Source organism: Physcomitrium patens, chromosome 9, assembly GCF_059467195.1.
Source record: "Physcomitrium patens ecotype Gransden chromosome 9, ASM5946719v1, whole genome shotgun sequence".
NCBI lineage: Eukaryota > Viridiplantae > Streptophyta > Bryopsida > Funariales > Funariaceae > Physcomitrium > Physcomitrium patens.
Window position 1 is genome coordinate 14,446,650 of NC_143418.1, and position 20,494 is coordinate 14,467,143.

Genomic DNA, 20,494 nt, shown 5'->3' on the forward strand with positions numbered 1-20,494 from the left:
TTGGACCAAAAGAAGGAGATGTAGCTTTTGAGCAACAAAGAACGGTCCTCTTGAAACCGGAGCAATTTCATCTCCGAGCAATGAAATCAACATTGACTGTTGATTCAACTTTTCTCAAGCAAATCCAGTCCAGTATGTCCTCAGACCCTCTTGTTTATGATATCGAGAATAATTCTTCCAAGTCTCATGATCCTTCTAAGTTCAAGTTCAAGAATAATCTATTATATTTTGAAGGACGCCTATATGTTCCAGAAGGAGAAGCACGTTTACGTGTTCTTCAAGTACGTCATGACTTTCCAGCAACAAAGCACTTTGGATATAATAAGACTTTGGAACTCATATCAAGAGATTTTTGGTGGCCACAAATGTGGAAGTCAGTCAAAGACTTTGTACAATCATGTGATATTTGTTCAAGATCAAAAATTCCTCGTCATCGACCTTACGGACTTCTTCAGCCATTACCTATACCAGAACAACTATGGTCTTCTGTTTCTATGGATTTCATCACAGATCTTCCAAGCTCAAGATCTTATGATTCTATATTTGTGATAGTAGATCGTTTCACCAAGATGGCACACTTTGTGCCATGTACAAAATCTATCACAGGTGAAGAAACAGCTAAGCTTTTCATTGATAATATCTATCGCTATCATGGATTACCTAAAGATATCATATCGGATAGGGGAACTCAATTTGTGTCAAGATTTTGGAGGATCCTTTTCAAGATTTTAAAAGTGGACATAAAGCTATCTTCGGCTTTCCATCCTCAAACTGATGGACAAACAGAGCACGTAAACCAAGTCTTGGAGCAGTATTTAAGGTGTACTATCAACTACCAACAAGATGATTGGATAACCCTTCTGCCATTGGCAGAGTTTGCTTATAATAATACGGTACATTCTTCCACGCAACAAACACCTTTCTTTGCCAATTATGGCTATCATCCACGACTTGATACTTTTGATTTTTCAAAAGTTGATAATCCTGCAGCAGAAGATATGGCAAATCGGTTGTCAGAGTTACATGCAATAATGAAGACACAATTGAAGGAAGCTCAAGAACGACAAAAGATAAACACAGATCTATATCGTAAGAAGCAACCACAACTCAACGTGGGTGATAAGGTATGGCTACTTCGTCCCAATATCAAGACTACTCGACCTTGTGACAAGTTGGACTATCGTAGGCTTGGCCCCTTTTCTGTTTCTGAACAGATTAACCCAGTTGCATATCCGTTACATCTACCGGAGTCAATGAAGATCCATCCTGTATTCCACGTGTCTCTTCTTGAACCATATAAGACAGTGGATATACAAGGAAGAAGACAAATGCCACCGCCTCTTATAGAAGTAGATAATAATGAAGAATTTGAGGTGGAAGAGATATTAGACTCAAGGCGGTGCCAAAATAAGCTGGAATATCTTGTTCATTGGCGCGGATATGATATTAGTGAACGCACATGGGAGCCATCCAGGAATCTAGCAAATGCATCAGCTAAAGTCAAAGTTTTTCATCAACGACATCCATCGAAACCAAGATGAAAATCTCTCTTATAAAAGAGACAAGATTGAGGCAAGATAATATTCAATTTCCTATCCTTGTTTGTAACTTCTTTGCATTTGTGACGCTAATTAGATGGAGAGCCAACAACCAGCGGATTCAACTCAAGAACCTTTGTTTGCTGACCCGTCGAACGAGACATTACGATTGTCACAACCTTCAAGACGACGCAATTGAGATGAAGATCTTCAAGAACGACATGTTCTTCCTCGAATAGATGGTGAGATACAACGCATTTGGTATCACGATTTGGGAAGGGACTCTCGATGTTTGGTGATTTTGTTAGAGGTAGAAACAACTCCTGATGGTGTTCTGAATATTCTATTCGAAGGAAGTTACGAAGGCCTCAACAATGATCAAATAATTGGGTGGTCTTCCCGCCCTGGTATGGGACACTACCGATGGTTGAGAGGCCCTATCAATCATCTTCGAAGAGAACAGAGATCAGAGTATGTGGCGAATACAATTCATCGCATCATAGATTTCCTCAACATATGATGACCGCTCCTCGTGGAACTCGTCTCTAGAAGGGGGGATAATGTCACGGCCATAATCATGTAAGTTAATAATTACATATAGAAATAGGTAGAAGTAAGTAAAAGTAGATAAAAGTAAGTTAATTCTATAATATTTAATATAGAAGCTTCCTAGAAACTTCCTAGACACTGCTTTGACTTCATAGGTGTCTTTAATTGACTTTTTGGATTAGAAACGTGGTCAACAAGTTGGCCATGTACCACACATGTTGTTAGCTTGAAGAACAAGCTAACTATGTGGCCCACACGTAGAAAAACTTGCCTTGTAAGTCAAGGCATGTGTCCTACAAAGTCAACACATATTGGAGGTCCTATAGAACGTCGCCACGTAGCCCCTAGTTAGATAGTATATATAGAGACAAGAGTGAAGGCTTCTTCACTCTTGTCAACTCCTTTCTTGCTTCTAGTCTAGTTTCAAGGGTCTCTAGTTTTCTTGTCTTTTGGCAATAGCCATTTTAGTTTTTCTTTTCAATATACATACTTATTATTCATATTTTGTTACTTTTCTTTGAGTGAAGGCTTACTTGTCTGAACTATTTTTTCATCGAGTTCTTGTCCTTGACAACATGTGATTCTTTATCTAATGCATCAACAAGGACCAAAAAATAATGAAATGGTCCTGATGTTGGATTAATAGGACCACAAACATCACCATGCAATCTTTCAAGCATTGGTGGTAATTCTTGTGGAAGTTTCCAAATTGAAGGCCGAGTAATCATTTTATCTTGCACGCATGCATGACATAATTCTATAGAGTCTACATCTGCACGCTTTAAATTGTGCCCAGTTATACATGGAATGATCTTTCTAAATAATGTGGATCCTGGATGTCCCAATCGTCCATGCCAGAGAGAAACGCGACTCTCTGAGATAGATGATGCAAAATTAAATATAATAGGAGGCCGAATAGCAATTCGGTATAAACCATTTTGTGTAGCAAAAGCTTTTTCAACAACTTTATGGTTCTTCGCAAGAACCAAAACTTCTTTTCTATTTAAAGTGGCAGTCGAGAGGTGATAACCATTAATACGCACATCTCGATAGCTGATCAGACTCCGAGGTGCTGAGGGTGCAAACATCGCATGTTTACATTTTATGATGGAACCCGTAGGTAATTTTACCATCGCTGTGCCCTCTTGGAAACAAAACGTATTTGCTCCAGCCATGGTCATCATATTTTTAGTTTGCCAAGTTGAAGATTTTTCAATAAAAAATCGTCTATCTCGCAAGATAGTATGTGTTGTTGCAAAATCAATGAGCGCATCATTTGATTCATCATTAGAGCTTCTATCAGTCATATAAGCCTCTAAGTCATCAACACCAATTGAATCCATGGACGCATCCATGGTATGAACTTCACGAGCCTCAGCTCGTAATTTCTTATTTTCTTGGAATATTTTAATAAAATATTTTGAAGTACGGCACGCATGTGCTAAATGTCCAATCATTCCACACTTATGGCAGGAACGCATCTCTGATTTTTGTTTTCTACTATAATTAATAGTAGAACGTTTATTCTTTCCATATGGATAGAAATGGTCTTGACTATGATTACCTTAATACTTATGAGCATGTTTCCCATGTTTATATAATTTCTTCTTAGACTTTGAAATATTAAGTGCATGAAATTCAGGAATTGTAGTTCCAATAGGACAAGCTTCTGCATTGCGCAAGAGTAGCTCATTTTGCTTCTCCGCAAGAAGTAGATAGGACATGAGATCAGAATGACTGAAATTTCATGTTCCTGTATTGTTGTGCAAGCATAGCAGATGCAAGAGGAAATGTAGAAAGAGTTTTCTCAATCATTTCTTCTTCAGAAATGCTTTGTCCACATAATCGTAATTGTGAGACAATACTATACATTTCACTATTGAAAGCATTTAAATTTGGAAAATCCAAGACACGTAAATGTGTCCAATTATGACGTGCACGTGGAAGAAAAATGGTCTTTTGATGATCAAACCTAGATTTAAGATTCTTCCAAAGTTTTGTAGGGTCTTCCATTTCCAAATATTGATGTTATAATGCGGGTACAAGATGACGACGAAGGAAAAGAAGTGCTTTCCAACGAATAACAGGAGATATAGAAATACTTGTTGTAGGAGATTCTTCAAACATAATGGCATCCGAGAGTTTTGCAAATAAATTTGCTTTTGCCATTTTTGCCCATAATAGATAATTATTTCCATCCACAATCAATGGTAGAAATAAAAGAGCTTGAAAATGTTGGGATGCACTGGTAATAATAGGAGCCATAATAGAAGCAGTTGAAAATGTTGAAGCACTCATTATAAATAAATCTATAAAGAAAATACAAGATCAAGTAGAAAAGTTGAGTGTAACGTACCTTAAAATATAAAATCAAATAAAATTATAAACTTGAACTTGAAAAAACTAAAATATATATATATATATATATATATATATATTTAAGGAGAGATAGTTGTAGATTAAGGCAGTAAAACAGCAATAAAATGGCGGCAGCAGGTAGCGGTAGGGCGGCAGGGTAGCAGCGGCGGGCAGCGGCGGGCAGCGGCGGCGGGCGGCAGCGTCAGCGGCGACAGGGTGGCAGCGGCGGATTCGGCGTCTGTTCGGCGGTAGTTCGGCGGTAGTTCGGCGTCTGTTCGGCGTCTGTTCGGGGCGCAGTTCGGCGGCAGTTCGACGTCTGTTCGGGGCGGAGCAGGGAGCAAGCAGAGGGTGGAGTTGGGCTGGATCAAGTATTCAGAGCAAGCAAGGCAAAGAGTGGAACAAGTGCTCAAAGCAAGCAGCTAATGTGTGAGGTGCAACCAAGAAGAACAAGATCATGACCCAGACACTAAGCAAGGGTAGCAACAGGTTTGAAGAGTCAAAGACTAGAGCAAAAAAAATTGTGATAGTGTGTAGAAGAGAATCCTGCTGATAACCTGTTGAAAATGTTTAGAAAGACACAAGAGTAATAGTAAGTCATACACACACACAAGTAGTAGTAAGTCATACACACACAAGGGTTTCTAAGGAGAGAGAGCTTCACACACACAAAAATCTATTGATCTGGTTGTGTCTAGTACACAAGAAGAGAGAAGATAAGAGGATGAACAGTACTTCTCCACTAGACTCTAAATACTGTAGCTACAATAATTACTATAGTCTACAGTAAATATTATAGGCTACATTTAATGATCTCAACAATCCACATGCACCATTATACATTTGTACAATTTGTCTGGTCTAGAAGAAATTCAACCCGCACATGGCTGAGTACAAAAGAAAATTATAAAAGAAAACAGTTAGAAAGACAAGTGCTGAACTTGGTGGAGCCCAAGTTTCCTAGAAGCTAAATTGGGATGCAAGACGCAGAGGTCAGATATTTCAAATCCCACATATCCAATAGGAACTGAGGTGGTGACCTGCCAAATTGGATAACTCCTTTTGATTTGTATGATAAAATGTTAAGAATTACAAGCCTTTGTTAAGGCACATGAGAAAAGCTGCTCCCTACATCAACTCTGCATCAACCGAGGGACCTAATTGATGAAAAAATGCCGGCCGAGGAAAGAAATTTATGAAATGGAATCCATGTGAACACATACCTCCCCATTCAGACTAAGTTGTTGCTACAATGCGGTTTTTCGGTCTTGGAGGCTTTACACGTCCCCCTCAACATTACAAAATCGTCATTCCACAATTGGGAGTAACAAAACTACTTCAGATGCCCTCTTCGAAGAAAACCCCTGATTTGCTCCATATCCATCAGTCTATACAGTGAATCATAGCTCCCCGCCGAGATTAGACTACCCCAGAGTCTTTACCCAACTTCAACTATGAGCAGTTGAATCTTGAAGGCTGGAATGTTCAAGCGAAGTGGATGCTGCTGAATCGACAAATCACCTCTTTACTCTGAGGAAAGACGAGCTCAGTAATATCTATCGGTTTGTAACACGCACACGGGCAAACCATCTGATGGATGTTGAGTAGAAATACATAGTCTATCTACAGGTAACTAGGCTGTCTACATTGGTTTCGGAGCACTGCCTCCAGCAGGGTTGTATGCAGCAGCAGTGCACTTGTCCTCGTTTGTATAGTAGTAAACTTCAGCAGGAGTCAATATGCGGATGCCCCTAACATTTCGGACAAATTCCCTATAAAATCATGCCACAAAGGATGGTCAAACTATGAAGTCGCGGCACATTTCCAAAACCATCGATCCACAACGAAATGACGGGAGAGAGACCATGGCCACATCAAAAATAGGGTGAGTGCACTCACTCCCAGGGGTCGTCTCCAACAAGAAGAAGATCATCTTCATTGTCAGTGAAGACTAACTGCCAACCAACCTTGGGATCCAGCTGGCCATCCAGATTGAACATGCGAGCCAACTCGCACCTCAACTCCGTGTAGTCTTTGAAGCGATTGACGTCAACCGCTCTTGTAATTGAGCCCAGCTTGTAAACCTGAAAATGTCACTCCCACATGGCTCAGTGCTACACCATGATAGACAGAATATCTACACGATTACAAAGTACGCCCCAGAGTGAAACTCCAAACTCTCAGAAAAAGTACCTTGATGTAGCTCCGTGTAATCTTAGGTTGTGGTCCTGTAAAAGCTCTTTGCAGAAGTGTAGGATCATCAAAAGCTCCATTTATCATTGTAGAATTTGAACTCATATCACCACCTGAGCTCGACGTTGCAGAAAAATTATTTCCTTGCAAGAATTTCCGCCCCTGAGGATCAGTTTGCACAGGAAGGACTTTGCCCATCATATTTGAGGAGGAACCACACACTTGCTGCCTCAGATCTTGGTCCGGCAGTACATCTCTGTAGCCATTTTGAACTTGATTGATTTGGGACATGGCTGTAGATATTCCCCTTTGACTCCCGAGTTCGGTGACACAGGAGTACATGGGACTATTCACAGAGTATGCCACTGGTTCCACCTTACTGTGCTGCAATCGAGATGTGCTAACGCTAGGCTGAGTCTCAGAAATAGTGGTTGTGTCCCGAATAGATGGATACCAACTATTTGGAACTTGCTGCATAACCTGAGACCACAGAAATCCAATTTTATTGCACTGATTTATACATTGTAAAAAACACAAAGCCAAGCAGTGTTCAACAAGGGATTGGGCTATTTTACATCTTCAACATGATCCACCACGTGGCACCATTCACAACGAATTAATTACCCAAATATAGCTCGATAAGAAAACTGACCTGCATGTCACGGAGCAGAGGAGGAAATCCCGTCTGTTGCTGCTGCTGCATGCTGCTGGAAAAACCCTGCACTGGTTGATGGATAATAGCGCCGCTATGGCCACGCTTTTGAGGACCCACACTGGACATGTGTCCAGCTGGAATAACAATACCATCCTGCATTCTTAGACCACCTTGTTGATGCATCATCCCATTGTGACCCACATTTGACATCGCATTCTGAACGGATTGAACACCTTGTTGAAGATGCGCACTGCTTGGCATGGAAAGCCCACCCTTTTGATGCAGGATAGTAGCCCCTGCACGAGCAGGGTCCCCTCGTGACGAAAACACCTGCCCGCCTGGCTGTTGGATGTTTCCATTTCGGGTTCCATTCTGAAGCCCACATGCCGGTAATGAACGGCCGCCATGATGAAAGGCTACACTATTCAGCATCCCGTTCTGAGGAAGACCAGGGGATCCATGGCCATTTTGATTATGCAGGTTCCCATTTTGCAAACTACCTTGGTTACTGGTGGACACATCGAGGCTTCCAGGCGCTTGAAGGCCTGGATTAAGGACCGCTAGATCAGCTGGCTGTCGCGGCATTTCACCCTCCAAGCCGTGGCCTGTCGGATGCATGGTACTCGATCGATCAGCTTGTTGTGCCATCCTACTCTGTGGAGAGTGGCCTCTAAGCTGTTGAGCGGACATTCCGCTCGGAGATGACTGGAGGGACTGCTGTGTTTGTAAAAGCCCATTTTGGACATTCTTAGCTTTAGAATGAGGCAAAATATTACTTTGCGATGGGTGCATCAAACTGGAATAAGAGCTGTCACTTTCAAGCTCTGGTAGCTGAATCGGTGCATTACATTGCTGGGAGGTGCGCGGAGGGCCACTCATGTTCGGCAAGTTAGGATAAGGTCCGGAAGAAGAGGATGTAGGGGAGCCATTGTGTACATCAGCTTCGGAATGAAGCGGGGGAGTTCTTATGTACGGTGGTGGCGGAACAGGTAGGGGCGATTGAGGCGGTTGGCAATTAGGATCTCCGAGTGAGCTGGTGTCGAGCTTCATAACCTGCTGCTGCATTTGAGGAAGTGGCTGTTGCTGCTGCTGAACACCATACTTCATGGGCTGTTGCAACTGAGGTTGTTGGAAGGTGATGTTGCCTCGCAGATCCTGTTAGAACTTTTACTCAGATCGGATCGTGCGGCAGTCGCACCCAAAGAGGCTTGAACTCAATGAAGTTTCTCATGATATGTATGTAATCTATAACGGATTTTTGTATGGTAGGGGCATTACCTGTAGTGCTGCCGCCGCTTCAACCCTTTGTTGCATGTTTAAATGCGTTACTACAGGTGCCATGGCAGCAGCATCACTCGTCAACTGCTGTTGTTGCTGCTGCATCCGCATCAAATTCTTTACAGAAAGTCCTGAAAAGTGGACATTATTCTGAAAGCCTTCATTGCTGTCATCGACAGCATTCTGCAACCCATACACTTGTCGAGACGACTTCACACCCTTCACATCCTCATCGATGGGAAATCCCTCTCTCCTTCTTTTCCCCTATTAGATTACAGACACATGATCAGCTAGAAGCGTAATTCTCACATGGAACTGAAAACATACGTACTCGCTGAACCACTGTGAAGAACCCAAACGGGTGGATCGCTAAAAGCACATTAGTAAGTTCGTATGATCAACGAGCACTGCAATTGGATGCTGAGAAACCGTTCAACTCCTCCATCGCGTGCAAAGGAAAAAAGGAAAAGCTAAGCATTGCACGACAATATATACCTCGGGTCAATAGCAGAAGTTCAAATGAAGTAAACTCAAACTTCTAAGCCACTTCTACTGATAAATTAGGACTCTAGCGCTGGAGGTTAAAATCACTGATCCTAAAAGTAAATAAACTTCATCACTTGCCGTAGTTTGAGGAGATCTACACACTTTACCGCTCTATAGCCTGTTCATTGCCATTAACGAATCCAAGTTCAATATACTTACTCCAACCCACGTGGTGTGTGCAGGTTCAACAGTGTAATCATACCGAGACTCGGTTTTGGTAGAGGACTCACTGTAGCAACAAGACTTGGTACGCCATTGTCCATATTTGTAGCTTGTCTTCTTTCTTCCAATTGTCAATGTCGCGGTAAAAAAATTGCTACGCCTTCCATACTGATAACCATGGCCACGGCCTTTGAAGGCCACCCTAAGAACATGGTAAATCCCAGGAATCCGGAAACTGGAGCTTCTATACAGTACCACGACGCATGATCCACTTCATGAAAGACGACAACGCAAACCCTGAGGAGGTTGCGGGATAGGTAAGAGTGCCTTAGTACGGGCACCGAATGAGCAAAAAAGGAATCTAGTGGAGCAATGTTCGTAGGAGAAAAGCCTGAAGTTGTGAAAAGAGTACCATGAAAGAGTTAAGCTCTGAGCTTCACAACCGTCGTGACGTAGATTTTACTCAAGCTGGAATATAGGACTTCTGAAGTGGCTCTTTCGCAAACAACTCTTGTGACTTGCCCTACCTGGGGCTTCACAGTTCTGTGTGCGAAAACAGTAGCTACCTCCACCCCTAAGAGTCTGCACTCAAAGCAGACGAAGTAGGTCTAACGAAAAGCGGGCCACGTCGCAGCTTTGAAACTTGGGTAATCAATTGGCAGCCTCGAACTGATTCATGAAGAAGAGAAGGTACTTCTGTGGTCAATATGGACTCAAAGACTTTGAACAGTATATGGTGATGATGACACGCGAAGAGACCAATGCAGAGGTGGAGTTCAAAACTTCTTCACAAAGCCCATGGAAGTGACTTGCTTTCGGAGAGGATATGGTCGTCACTGAACTCTGCACTCATCCCGCACCAGAGACTCGAAGACAGGTGATTGCCCAGAGCTGTACCTCACTTCCTGCACCGCCAGACTTCGCGATAGACCTCTCAGAGAGAGTGAGCACACTGTTTTGAACTGCGAGAAAGGTAGCACTGCGAGATCCCCCAGTATCCCCAATTCCAGCTGAACTCCTACCGAAAGAACAGACGCAAATTCTTGGTCAGAGAATCTACAATTCCAGCAGGACCATATGCATTGATTGAGTGTCCCAGAAGAGAGGGTGACAATGGTCTTTCATTGACTTCTCAATATGCCAAAGAGCCCCGAATTGAAAGTCGCTAGCTCAAGAAAACGCTAAGCAGGGTCGGAGTGCCTTCATTCTTTCATAATGAAAACTCTCAGGGAGCTAAACGACAGAATTAGCAAGCGACAGAACCAGGAAGAACTCTTCACAAAAAAACCACTGATCTACAAACGACCTCACCTCTCCAGCACCCTAGGAAACCTCCGAAGAACAGAACCACAACCATACTCCGCCACTACAACCCACATAGATGCGACTAAACGAGGCAACTGATACAATTGGAAGCTCCTTGACGAACCGACGTTCGCCTCTCCTCACAACCTTGTCAAAATTCAGCCCCGTAAACAAACTCCCCAAAAGCACAATCGAAACGCATCCACTCGGATCAATGGAACCCAGTCATGTGCGCTCTCCCCTACGACACTCGTGGCATCAGCCCCCAAGTCTGGCAACCTCGTCCCGTGCACCACACCACATCTACCACACCCCAGAACGTTACCCCTCAAGATCTGGACCTCTTTCCTCCCCGTCAAAACCACTCCCTCCTACCGCACAACAACCGCTTCTTCCAAACTCTATTTCTCCACCATGAAATCACCTCTGCAACCACAGCTAAAGTCGACTCATCCCCCAACACTTCACCCCCACAAGCATGAACCGTACACGAGAGCTTGTAACAGCAGTTGGGCCACCAGCGCTGTCAAACCGGCTCTCTTTGGATCTATCTCTCTCTCTGTGGGGTCTTGTGAAGTCAGTGTGTCTCGTGAGGCAGGATAGGTAATGAGCTGCTGCATCACATGAGAAACAAAGCAGCGAGGAATCTGCGGGAGAGGGGGGGCGGAGAGAAGCGAGATGCAGCTTAAGCAATCAGTGGGGGCCGGCCAGCCATGCCAGGCGACGACGCAAGTTCCAGATCCACCACCACCACGAGAGACGAGCCTGCGCTGAGCGCGTCGCTGCTGCGGGCTCTGCCTGGCCTCACCGTGACTACACACCCAGCGGCACTTCGCGTCGGGCTGCGTCGGACGCTATTCATTCGTCGTTATTGTTTCATTCATCGCCTGCTTCTTCACTTCCCAACTCTGCCGAAGCATTGATGTGGCCTTGTCTCCATGAAGCGGTAGTTATGAATTGAATTTACTTACCCACTGTGCTCTCTTGCCTCGGCTATAGTCGCTGCTCCTGCATTCAGGGGGTTGATCGCAGTCTGTTTCAGTTAATAATCTCTGGCTGGCTTTATACTTCTTTGGTTGCCCTTCAAGTAAAAGGGATTCATATACATTCCTTCAGAAGAAGCGGAAAAAGAAGAAGAGAAGAAAAAAGGGGTTCTATCTGCACATCTGTGTCTTTAGTTCTCAACCGTTTTTAGGGTGTTACTAGGCTCTAGACTTGCACTACTCCTCCAGTGGGATGATCATACAGCCCCCAATTGGTTGTTTTCTCTTGTCAAAAAATGGGAGAAAAAAAAGGCCTGGAGGGGGGGAGATTTTGTATGCTTGTCTCTTTCACTTCAACGAGTGTTGTGTGCTTCGAAGTTGATGCCTGTTTGCATTGCTTGCACAAACACACTCATCACCACTGGTCCTCTAAAGGCACCCATAAGAATATACTACTACTGGGTACTTGTCTAGGTCAAGGTTCTGGGTAGTCATAGTAGTAGAGAGTAGTAAAAGTTACAAAACCCATCCTGCATTTGTTCAGTAGCTGTTTTGAAAAGCAGTGAGAGATTGAGAGATAACCAGTCAAAAAAAAAAAACAAAATGACGATAGAAGACCTGGCCTAGTTTCACTACCGAGATCCCCCTTTCCAAGAGGGGTCCAATGCGCAGATCTGTATCTATGAACTTATTTATGAATATTTTTCATCTTCTGTAGAGTAAATCCAGTGCCATTTTGGCTGCACTTGAGGTCCCATCCATTTGTGTGTGATTGATGGGAGCAGAGCTAGCTACATGGGGTGATTGAGTGTTGCTAGGATTCTCTCACCTTCAAGCAGAAGAAGGGCTGGCTTTCTCATCATGAATGACAATAGAGAGGGCTGCGGGATTGATAGATTTGAAGAAATGATTGCCATGATGAATTCCTCCTTATATCCTTCTTTCTTTCTTCACTTGAAAGTTCTTGAGAATAAATAAATTTGCGGCACTGAACTTGTCGACGATGCTGTGGGATTCATCATTTTTGTCACTCACAATGACAGCTGCTGTTTTGCAGTTTAGTCAAGTATTGTTAGTGCCTTCAGGCAGGCCTATTTTGCAAATCCACAAAGGTTGTGTGGGTGCTTGGATTGCTTTGCAGCACTGCCAGTTTTGGGACAATAACTTAATCACTGTCTAACTTATAGATGTCACAACACAATGCTGAGTTTTTAAGTTGTAACTTGTATTCTTTTTTGGATTACTTTTTTCAATTTTTAATGCTCTTTTTTAGTGTAATAATAACAGTTAAGATTAAATCATGCTCCTTAACTGGTTTATTGTCATTGTGGTTGTGACATGTTTACCCCCAATATTGAAGTGCATGAACCAAGCGGTGAGTTTGTCTGCGTGATCTATTATATAAACAATTGGTGAAACATTAATGGTTGTGCACAAAATAGCAGTTGTTGCCACCTGTGTTGTAAGTGTCTTCTTCTTTTCTTTTTCTATCTTTTTTCTTACAGAACAAAGTAATTGAATTGTATGGATTATGTATATTACAAGTTAGTGTATTTGGTTGTTTCATTATTGCACACATAAAACCTTCCCCACAGTATTTTATTTTCACCAATGATTACAACTTGTGATCTTATCAAACAAATAACTATACAAGTATACCTATCTATGTATTCATTTATATATCTGTACATTCCAACACACTAAACAGCCTTCCAGGTTGAAAACAATGTTTTCTTTCATTTTCACAAAATTTGCATAACCACAACTTTGTCATTGTAAAAGAAAAAACAAAGAGGGTGTATTAGAAGACCATGTCCAAATTCATAAATCACACTTTGGCTTATGAATTTTGATAAACATTTGTACTTATTTCTTTTTCTTTCACATTGAAAATATGGTACTCAAATCCAAAAAAGAAAAGAAAAAGAGAAGCATGTGCACAACCTCCTATTTTTAGTTCAAACTATTCCAACCTTTTCACCCACAATGTCAAAATGGAATATTTTCGTATTCTAAAAATGTCAAGAAATCTGGAAGCTTGATCTTATTGTGAGCCAACCACGCACCACCATTGTCAAAGTTCATAGAGATCCTTTCTCCTTGGACCACAAAACATTCTCCCATCCATGCAAAACTCTCTTTTATTTTCAGATATATATATATATATATATATATACATACATGCAACCAACACAAAAGTTGGACAATAAAAGAGTTAGTTATTTTTCGTCTTTAAATCATATGGCAGCTATTCAATGAACCCACATAATGAAATCTTCCACTCCTAATTTAGGTCAAGGAATGAAAAACAATAGGCATTCCCACCCCTATTTTTGAAACACAGCCTGAGCTATTGTCCATTTACCAAACAAAGCCTGTCCTCTTCCAAACATGAACACTGCAAAAGGATGATTAGAGAGTGGAGGATTATAATCCAAGTGGCTACTCCTTTTAGATCTCATATCTGCACTAAAAACATAAGAGTTGCTATGTGAGAGCAACCCAACAGTAATAATAAAATCAAAGTAGAATGAGAGCTATTAGGGGTGTGGCCAATGCTTGGCTACAGTTTCTTTGGAATAATATATATACATACATGGATAAGGAATGCTACCTGTGTGAACTGTCCCAGCTTTACCCAGACTTAACTTTAAATGAAATGTGTGTGTTGTGTCATAAACATAGATTTGATGACATGCGTTCAAATTGTCATTTGGTTTGTATGCAAGAGTACAACTCTATGGACCTTTTCTTATTCATCCTCTCTTGCTGCCAATCATTTAGTTTAAAGCTCCTTACAATTTCTGCAAGTGTCCTCACCCATGGGATGCACTAGTAGTAGTAGTGCTACTACTTCTATAACCCAAAAGATAGAAGTAACAAAATTATCATCCCTTCCTCAATCAAATAGATAAACAAACAAAACAAACATAACATGGATAATCAACTTGTGAAAACAATGGAAAAAGTTATTTATTAATATTTATGTTGTTGTTGTTGTTGTTGTTATTTCCAGGGGGTACTTCATTTTCTGGCAGCCACAAAGTTGCAAGAGTAGAGAGGCTGTGGGACCAATTGTAGGGCTTGATTAGAGGAAAACCCTAAACCAATGCACTAAGGACGAGGTCAACAATAGAATTGGGCCAGGGGATGCCATCATCACTGCCATCAACATGAAGCTCCATTTAGGAAGAGGATGGATTCTACTCAGAATCTGTTATCAATTTATGGCTAGTGTTTGGGGTAGTGACTAATTACAACCCCTTCTGATGTGGCAGCAGTCTTTGCCATTCTTTCCTTCAGAAGGGGACTGGGCCCCAGGAACATACATGCACACAAGACAATGGCCTCTAGAGGGAAAGGGGTTGGGTGAAGGTGACAGATTCCATTACGGAATGGACCTCTCCTCCCAAACGTGGGGTTTTTCATGTGGCAATTCTATCTCTATTCGTGGGCCTGATGCAGTTCCATTAGATCTCTCTTGGTGGATGGACAGTGAAAGTTCATTGTCCATCTGTGTTCTACCGTGATGAAATAGAATTTGAAGCTCACCTCAATTTGTTTTTTTTGTTTTATTATGTGATTTTTAGTTGTTTCATTTTTACATTAATTTTTATTGGACAGGACTGCTGACATTGAAGTCTTCATTGTGACACTATAGTTTCTGTGGGTCTAAGTTTTTAGTACATGCAAGTGAAATTGGACAATGCAGGATCTCTGTTTATTACATTATTTTATTTATTTATGTTGACAGATGCTTGAATAGGTGAGTTCAACCTTGGATTGCTACAATAAAAGACATGTTATTTTCTTTTAATTTTCTCTTTGGTTCAAAGCTTCTCATGTTCTTCCAAAGTGAAAACACCCATTTCAATCATAATAGTAGTTAAGTATGTTTTAAAAGAAGAAAAAGAAAAAAAGATTCAAAATGTTTTTGGATAGAGTAAATATGCATTGTACAAATTACAGTTCTTAATAAAGACATAGTAACTTGTGTGAGGTTTATGTGTATGATACAATAGCAGCAAGTGTAGAGGATTGTGGTATTCCTATTAAAAATACAAGTTTCATAGTATACTTGCAAAAAAAATTTCACTTAAGCTATAATTTGGTTTCTGACTTGAGAAGATTGTATTAAGCATTATTCCTTTGAAATGCCTGTAAACAGCCATAAATTTTTAAAATTTCTATTCTAGAAAAAACATAAATACTTCCCAAAGTCATTATATTGAATGTCTATTCAACACCAAAAGTTCAGTAATCTTTATAAGTTGCATATTGATCAATGATGTGGTCAATTGAGTTGAGATTTCAGCAAAGCAGAACAACACAAACATTTGCTTCATTTCTCAAGGGCGGAAAGCCAGTGCAATTAAAATCATCTCGCAAACCATGAAAACAATTTTTGACATTCGCTTCCACAATAAATTTGATGCACTTGAAAAATAAAGTAATGAATGCCACATGGTAGTTTGTTATCATAATTATTAACACCGTTATTCACTGCAATGTATATTCGTACGTATTCATGTTTATATACTTCCAAATCAAGACATGTATATTATTTTGTACCTGTTAAGTTAGAGGGATAAAATTCTAGAGTTTCTACAATTTAAGCCTAGAAATTGGAACCGAACTTTTCAACAAACCAAAAAGGGTGAAAAAAATAAAAATAAAATAAAATCATGAGTAACGGAAGCTCCAGCTAATCGCCACTTTACTGACAACTTGTAAAAGCATGCCATGTAAGCCACTTTACACCAATCAAGCTCATCCAGTTTGAGCCTATAACAAAATCTATTAATAAAATATTCTTATAACAACCAGAGTTCCACTTTATCTATCGCCCTAATTAAGATTAAAAGCAACAAATGGTCTATTTATTGGTGGTCTATTTCCATACGTTACAAGCCAAAGAGTATACATCCAAGAGAATATTCTACCAGGCTCAGTTTTTAAAAAGATGGGTACCACTGGCTGGCAAGTGAGACCTAAAACGTCTCTGCCCAAGTGGGGGAAAAAGTATACATCTGCCTGTGCTGTTCTCATGAGATAAAAAACGAAGAAGAAAATTATAAAGTTACTGAGAATTAGAGGTGGTGGATATTAGTGAGACCCAACCCTAATTAGGGTCTGGACTAGTGGGTGATTAGTGGCCCAGTACATGCAGCCAACAGGCATGAGAGGGATCAGGACCCTTAACCCTAAACCTAGCAATAGCCTCTATTCTATGAAGTTAAGCTGACACCAAGCTAAAAATCACATCCTGTGGATGATCTTTGGATAATTCAGACAAACCACTGATATTTTATTTATATATATATATACAGATTTCTACAAACCTGTAAACCAAAGAATTATTGAATCTTTTGGTATGTGCTTTTACATCTCGATGTATGTTTTTAGACCAGATCGACTTCACTAGATCATTGCTAACAACAATTTGAAGTTCCTCTGATACACAATAGAATCTTGTTATCATTTACATACTCCTCATTCTCTGGGAAGATGTTTAACAGATCTTGATCAATTTTAACAAAAAATATAAAAAAAAAAAAAAAAGAAGTGTCAGTCCACTAAGCACTCCACTAAGAGGCAATAAATAGCATATTACAAATTGTTGAAAAGGTAGTTGACAAAGCATTTTATGTACCCTCTCCACATAACTCATCTTTGCAACATTGCAAGTCTTGAATTTTGTAATATAGCCCTCCAAAGACGTATAAATACATGCATACATACATACATACATACATACATACATGTAACATTTTACAAATTGCCATAAAAGCTTTTAGATTCAAGTGCATATTGAGGGTGTTTGGAGCTACAATGTACCCCCAGCATTTTAAATTTCTATCGTCAATACATACATAGATACATAGAGCGAGTGAGAGAGAGATTTACAGCAAGGATTAATTTCTAAGATCATTTGAATTTTGGATTATTAAATGGCTTCCATATGCAAAAGAGTAGAAAGGTGGTCAGATATCTTGTGCTTCAATTAATTGGCATAAGAAATTGTAATTTTATGATTCCATATTCTCAAAACAATCCTCATTTCGTATTTCATCACAAATTTGGTTTTTAAATTTTTATTTTCCATGAAGCATTCAATCAGTTTCATGAAACGTGTAATAAATTCAAAATAATAGAGCTCAGGTAACATTCACCCTTTTTGGTACTGGTTTTCATTTTATTTGTTATAATTACATTTTTTTACATCCATTTTGCTATTGTTTTGTATTTGAATACGTAAGGAGGAATAACTTCGTTTCATTTGGAGTACTGAAGGATGTGGTGTTGTATTCTGTAGATGAAAACAATTTACAACTTGACACAAGATTGTCATAGTGTACAGTAACTTTAGCTCTCTGTGTACTTGAATTTGTACTCAACACTCTAATTGGTTCATTTTTATTAATTGAAAATATTTGCTAAAATCTATAAACTCATTTCACTACTCCCTGATTATAACTTGTTTTTATTTTATTTTATGTTAATATTTGCAATATTACATCCGTCATTCAAATTTCACAGACAAATTATTTAGATTGTTTGCATCACATTTCTAATTTCAGCAAGTGTGTATGTATAAAAGCTGAAAATGTAATTGTAGTGCTTGTTATATATATATATATATATATATTTCCTGTTTCTTCTCTTCTGTAATGCACAAATCACAATATTCAATATTCCAACAAATTTGTTTCTTAGTCAGCCAAGCCTTCAATCAATATCAAGTTAACAATTCATTAATTCAAAATAAATAAATCAAGAATACTATTTATTTGCATTCAATCTAGATCCACGCTGTTATTATTCATCAGTGCTTGGGTTTGTGGAATTGGAATTTCACCTTACCTTGAAGCTTAAACCTTCCTCTCTTGCAAGGATTCAAGTAATAGAAAATAAAAATAAAAATAAAAATAAAAATGGCATGCAGTATGTGCCTACCTATTCATGCCACTATGGATTAATCATCAGCGTATTTACATATGTATGATCCTGTGTGTTTACAGTCTTAGTAGTGGAGGGATTAGACTGTAGGCCACAAAAACCTTACACAACAAAGTAACACAATATTGGATTTATGAATGCCATAGAATCATAACAAACTTTGTTTTTGTTGGATGAACTCCCCTGGGCACATTAAAATATGAGATTCCATTGGCATTGAGAGATACCAGTTTGTGCACAATTTTTGAGGGATCTGGGACCAATTTTCATGTTAGTTTGACCAGACCCACAAGCCAATGAAAGGGGGGTTTAGTACCATTCTGCAAGGATTTAAGTGAGATTTTTAGGGTTTTTGTATTATCTGTTTTTGGGGCAACATTTTCAGGGTTTCTGGGGTCCTGTATTTCTTGCCCAGCCATCAGCTTCACTACAATATTGTGCAATATCCCCAAGTTATTCATCTACTTACAACCATACTATATACAGATATACAGTCAAACTATTTATTTGTTGATTTCCTCTTCCTCCATTTTCATTTATTTATTCTTTCTCTCCCTTCAAATTAAAATTGCCTTGCTGTAAGGGAGGGCGTATTAATTGATAAGTCGCCATGGGAAAGCTGCATTGGCTTCATCCTCCAAAGCCCTTACTGAGGATAATTAAAATAAATTCTCACAGGCAAAACTAAACTTCCTTTTCTCTCTCTCTCACTTCCATTTTATTTTATCCCTTGTTTATATTCTACATTACAATGTCGTTCTACAACACCCAGTATGCACAGTGCAATATATGTTTCCATTCAAGTTGAACCTCATCATGCAAGCATCACCAACTAACCACATGTATGTGTCCTTTGAAATGTATGATTCATCCATCCACGTTGGGTGAGCAATTGTTTCTATGGTTTGCATCATGTGTTACAAATAGTTGGCTCATCTTATGTCACCCACATGCAACAATCCACATGAGTTATGATGCATAGGAGTGGTAGTAATGCTTTTGTATAGGATTAAATAAACCTCATTAATTTTGACCTTGTATTTGAATGAAATAATATATTTTAAAATGAAGATATAACCAATGTATTCTTACTATTTGAGGTATAGTGACCAGAGCTGAATAACTATTAGTTCCAATTGCAACCTCATATTTTGTGACAGATGTTTAAAATGTGAACCATGAAGCTGCTTTGTTGAAAAGTAAATATGAAAAAAACAAAGAAAATAAAATAAGAAGACTTTTATTCTATGCATGAGTTTCCACTTCATCATCAAGAGGACAGACCTTCAAAATAAAATCCATTGGTTTCTCAATGAAAACAAAATATATTTCTAGTGTTTAAGTTATTGTGCAGACAATTAATGTAACATGACGACATTGGAATCAAACTTTGTTATCAAACATTGTTGAAATGCTATCAGTATATATATATATATATATATATATACATATTTAATGTAAAATGCATAAAAAAACCAACTTATGTCTAGTTTTGTATACATCTCCACAAATGTGACTTGCTTACAATTTGTAGAGCTAGTTTAAAAAATAGAATGGGAGTCAAGTGCCCCAAATTTAGTCAGTGTCTGCCATCTTCATGAAAGCTTCTGAAGGCCAGTTTCCAGAAGATCTGGTTCTAAATCCAAGAAGCTTAACATACACAGATTGTTTGTTTGTTTGCTAATTAAAATAAAAACAAGTTTCTCCATGCTCTGCAAAATGGCTCTCAGATACGACATTCTCCTCAGAATGAACTGATTACAAGCCTAGGAATCTCTGACAATTCAGGTTGGCATAATCCCTTAAATAATAAAATGGCTAGATTTTATCCTTTCTGTATTTAATAAGTTGCTGTGTGCCTGGGAATGCCTCCTGTCAAGAGAATTAATAATCCCAATCACACATCTCTCTCTCTCTTTCTTTTTCTATGACATTTCTTTGAGGGTGCCCGTTAATGCAAACTAAAATTA

At 39.5% G+C, this 20,494-nt stretch overlaps 1 protein-coding gene across 1 annotated transcript; it reads right to left on the reverse strand.

The window, feature by feature from the left end:
- Positions 1-5,478: 5,478 nt before the first annotated feature.
- LOC112286661 (uncharacterized) lies at positions 5,479-11,230 on the reverse strand. Its single transcript, XM_024528764.3, has 6 exons — positions 9,345-11,230; positions 8,569-8,832; positions 7,288-8,445; positions 6,636-7,115; positions 6,342-6,526; positions 5,479-6,214 (listed from the first exon to the last, which is right to left on the reverse strand). The coding sequence occupies exons 1-6, from the start codon at positions 9,375-9,377 to the stop codon at positions 6,085-6,087; spliced, it is 2,250 nt and encodes a 749-aa protein (XP_024384532.1). The 5' UTR covers positions 9,378-11,230; the 3' UTR covers positions 5,479-6,084.
- Between the last annotated feature and the right edge of the window lie 9,264 nt (positions 11,231-20,494).

What these genes read in the sequence shown, in the direction of transcription:
- LOC112286661 (XM_024528764.3), bottom strand. Translation starts at nt 9,377, where the DNA reads ATGGACAATGGCGTACCAAGTCTTGTTGCTACA. An exon ending in TACCAAGTCTTGTTGCTACA is followed by an intron (nt 8,833 to 9,344) that starts GTGAGTCCTCTA and finishes GTAATCTAATAG; the next exon opens with GGGAAAAGAAGGAGAGAGGG. An exon ending in TTACACGGAGCTACATCAAG is followed by an intron (nt 6,527 to 6,635) that starts GTACTTTTTCTG and finishes TGACATTTTCAG; the next exon opens with GTTTACAAGCTGGGCTCAAT.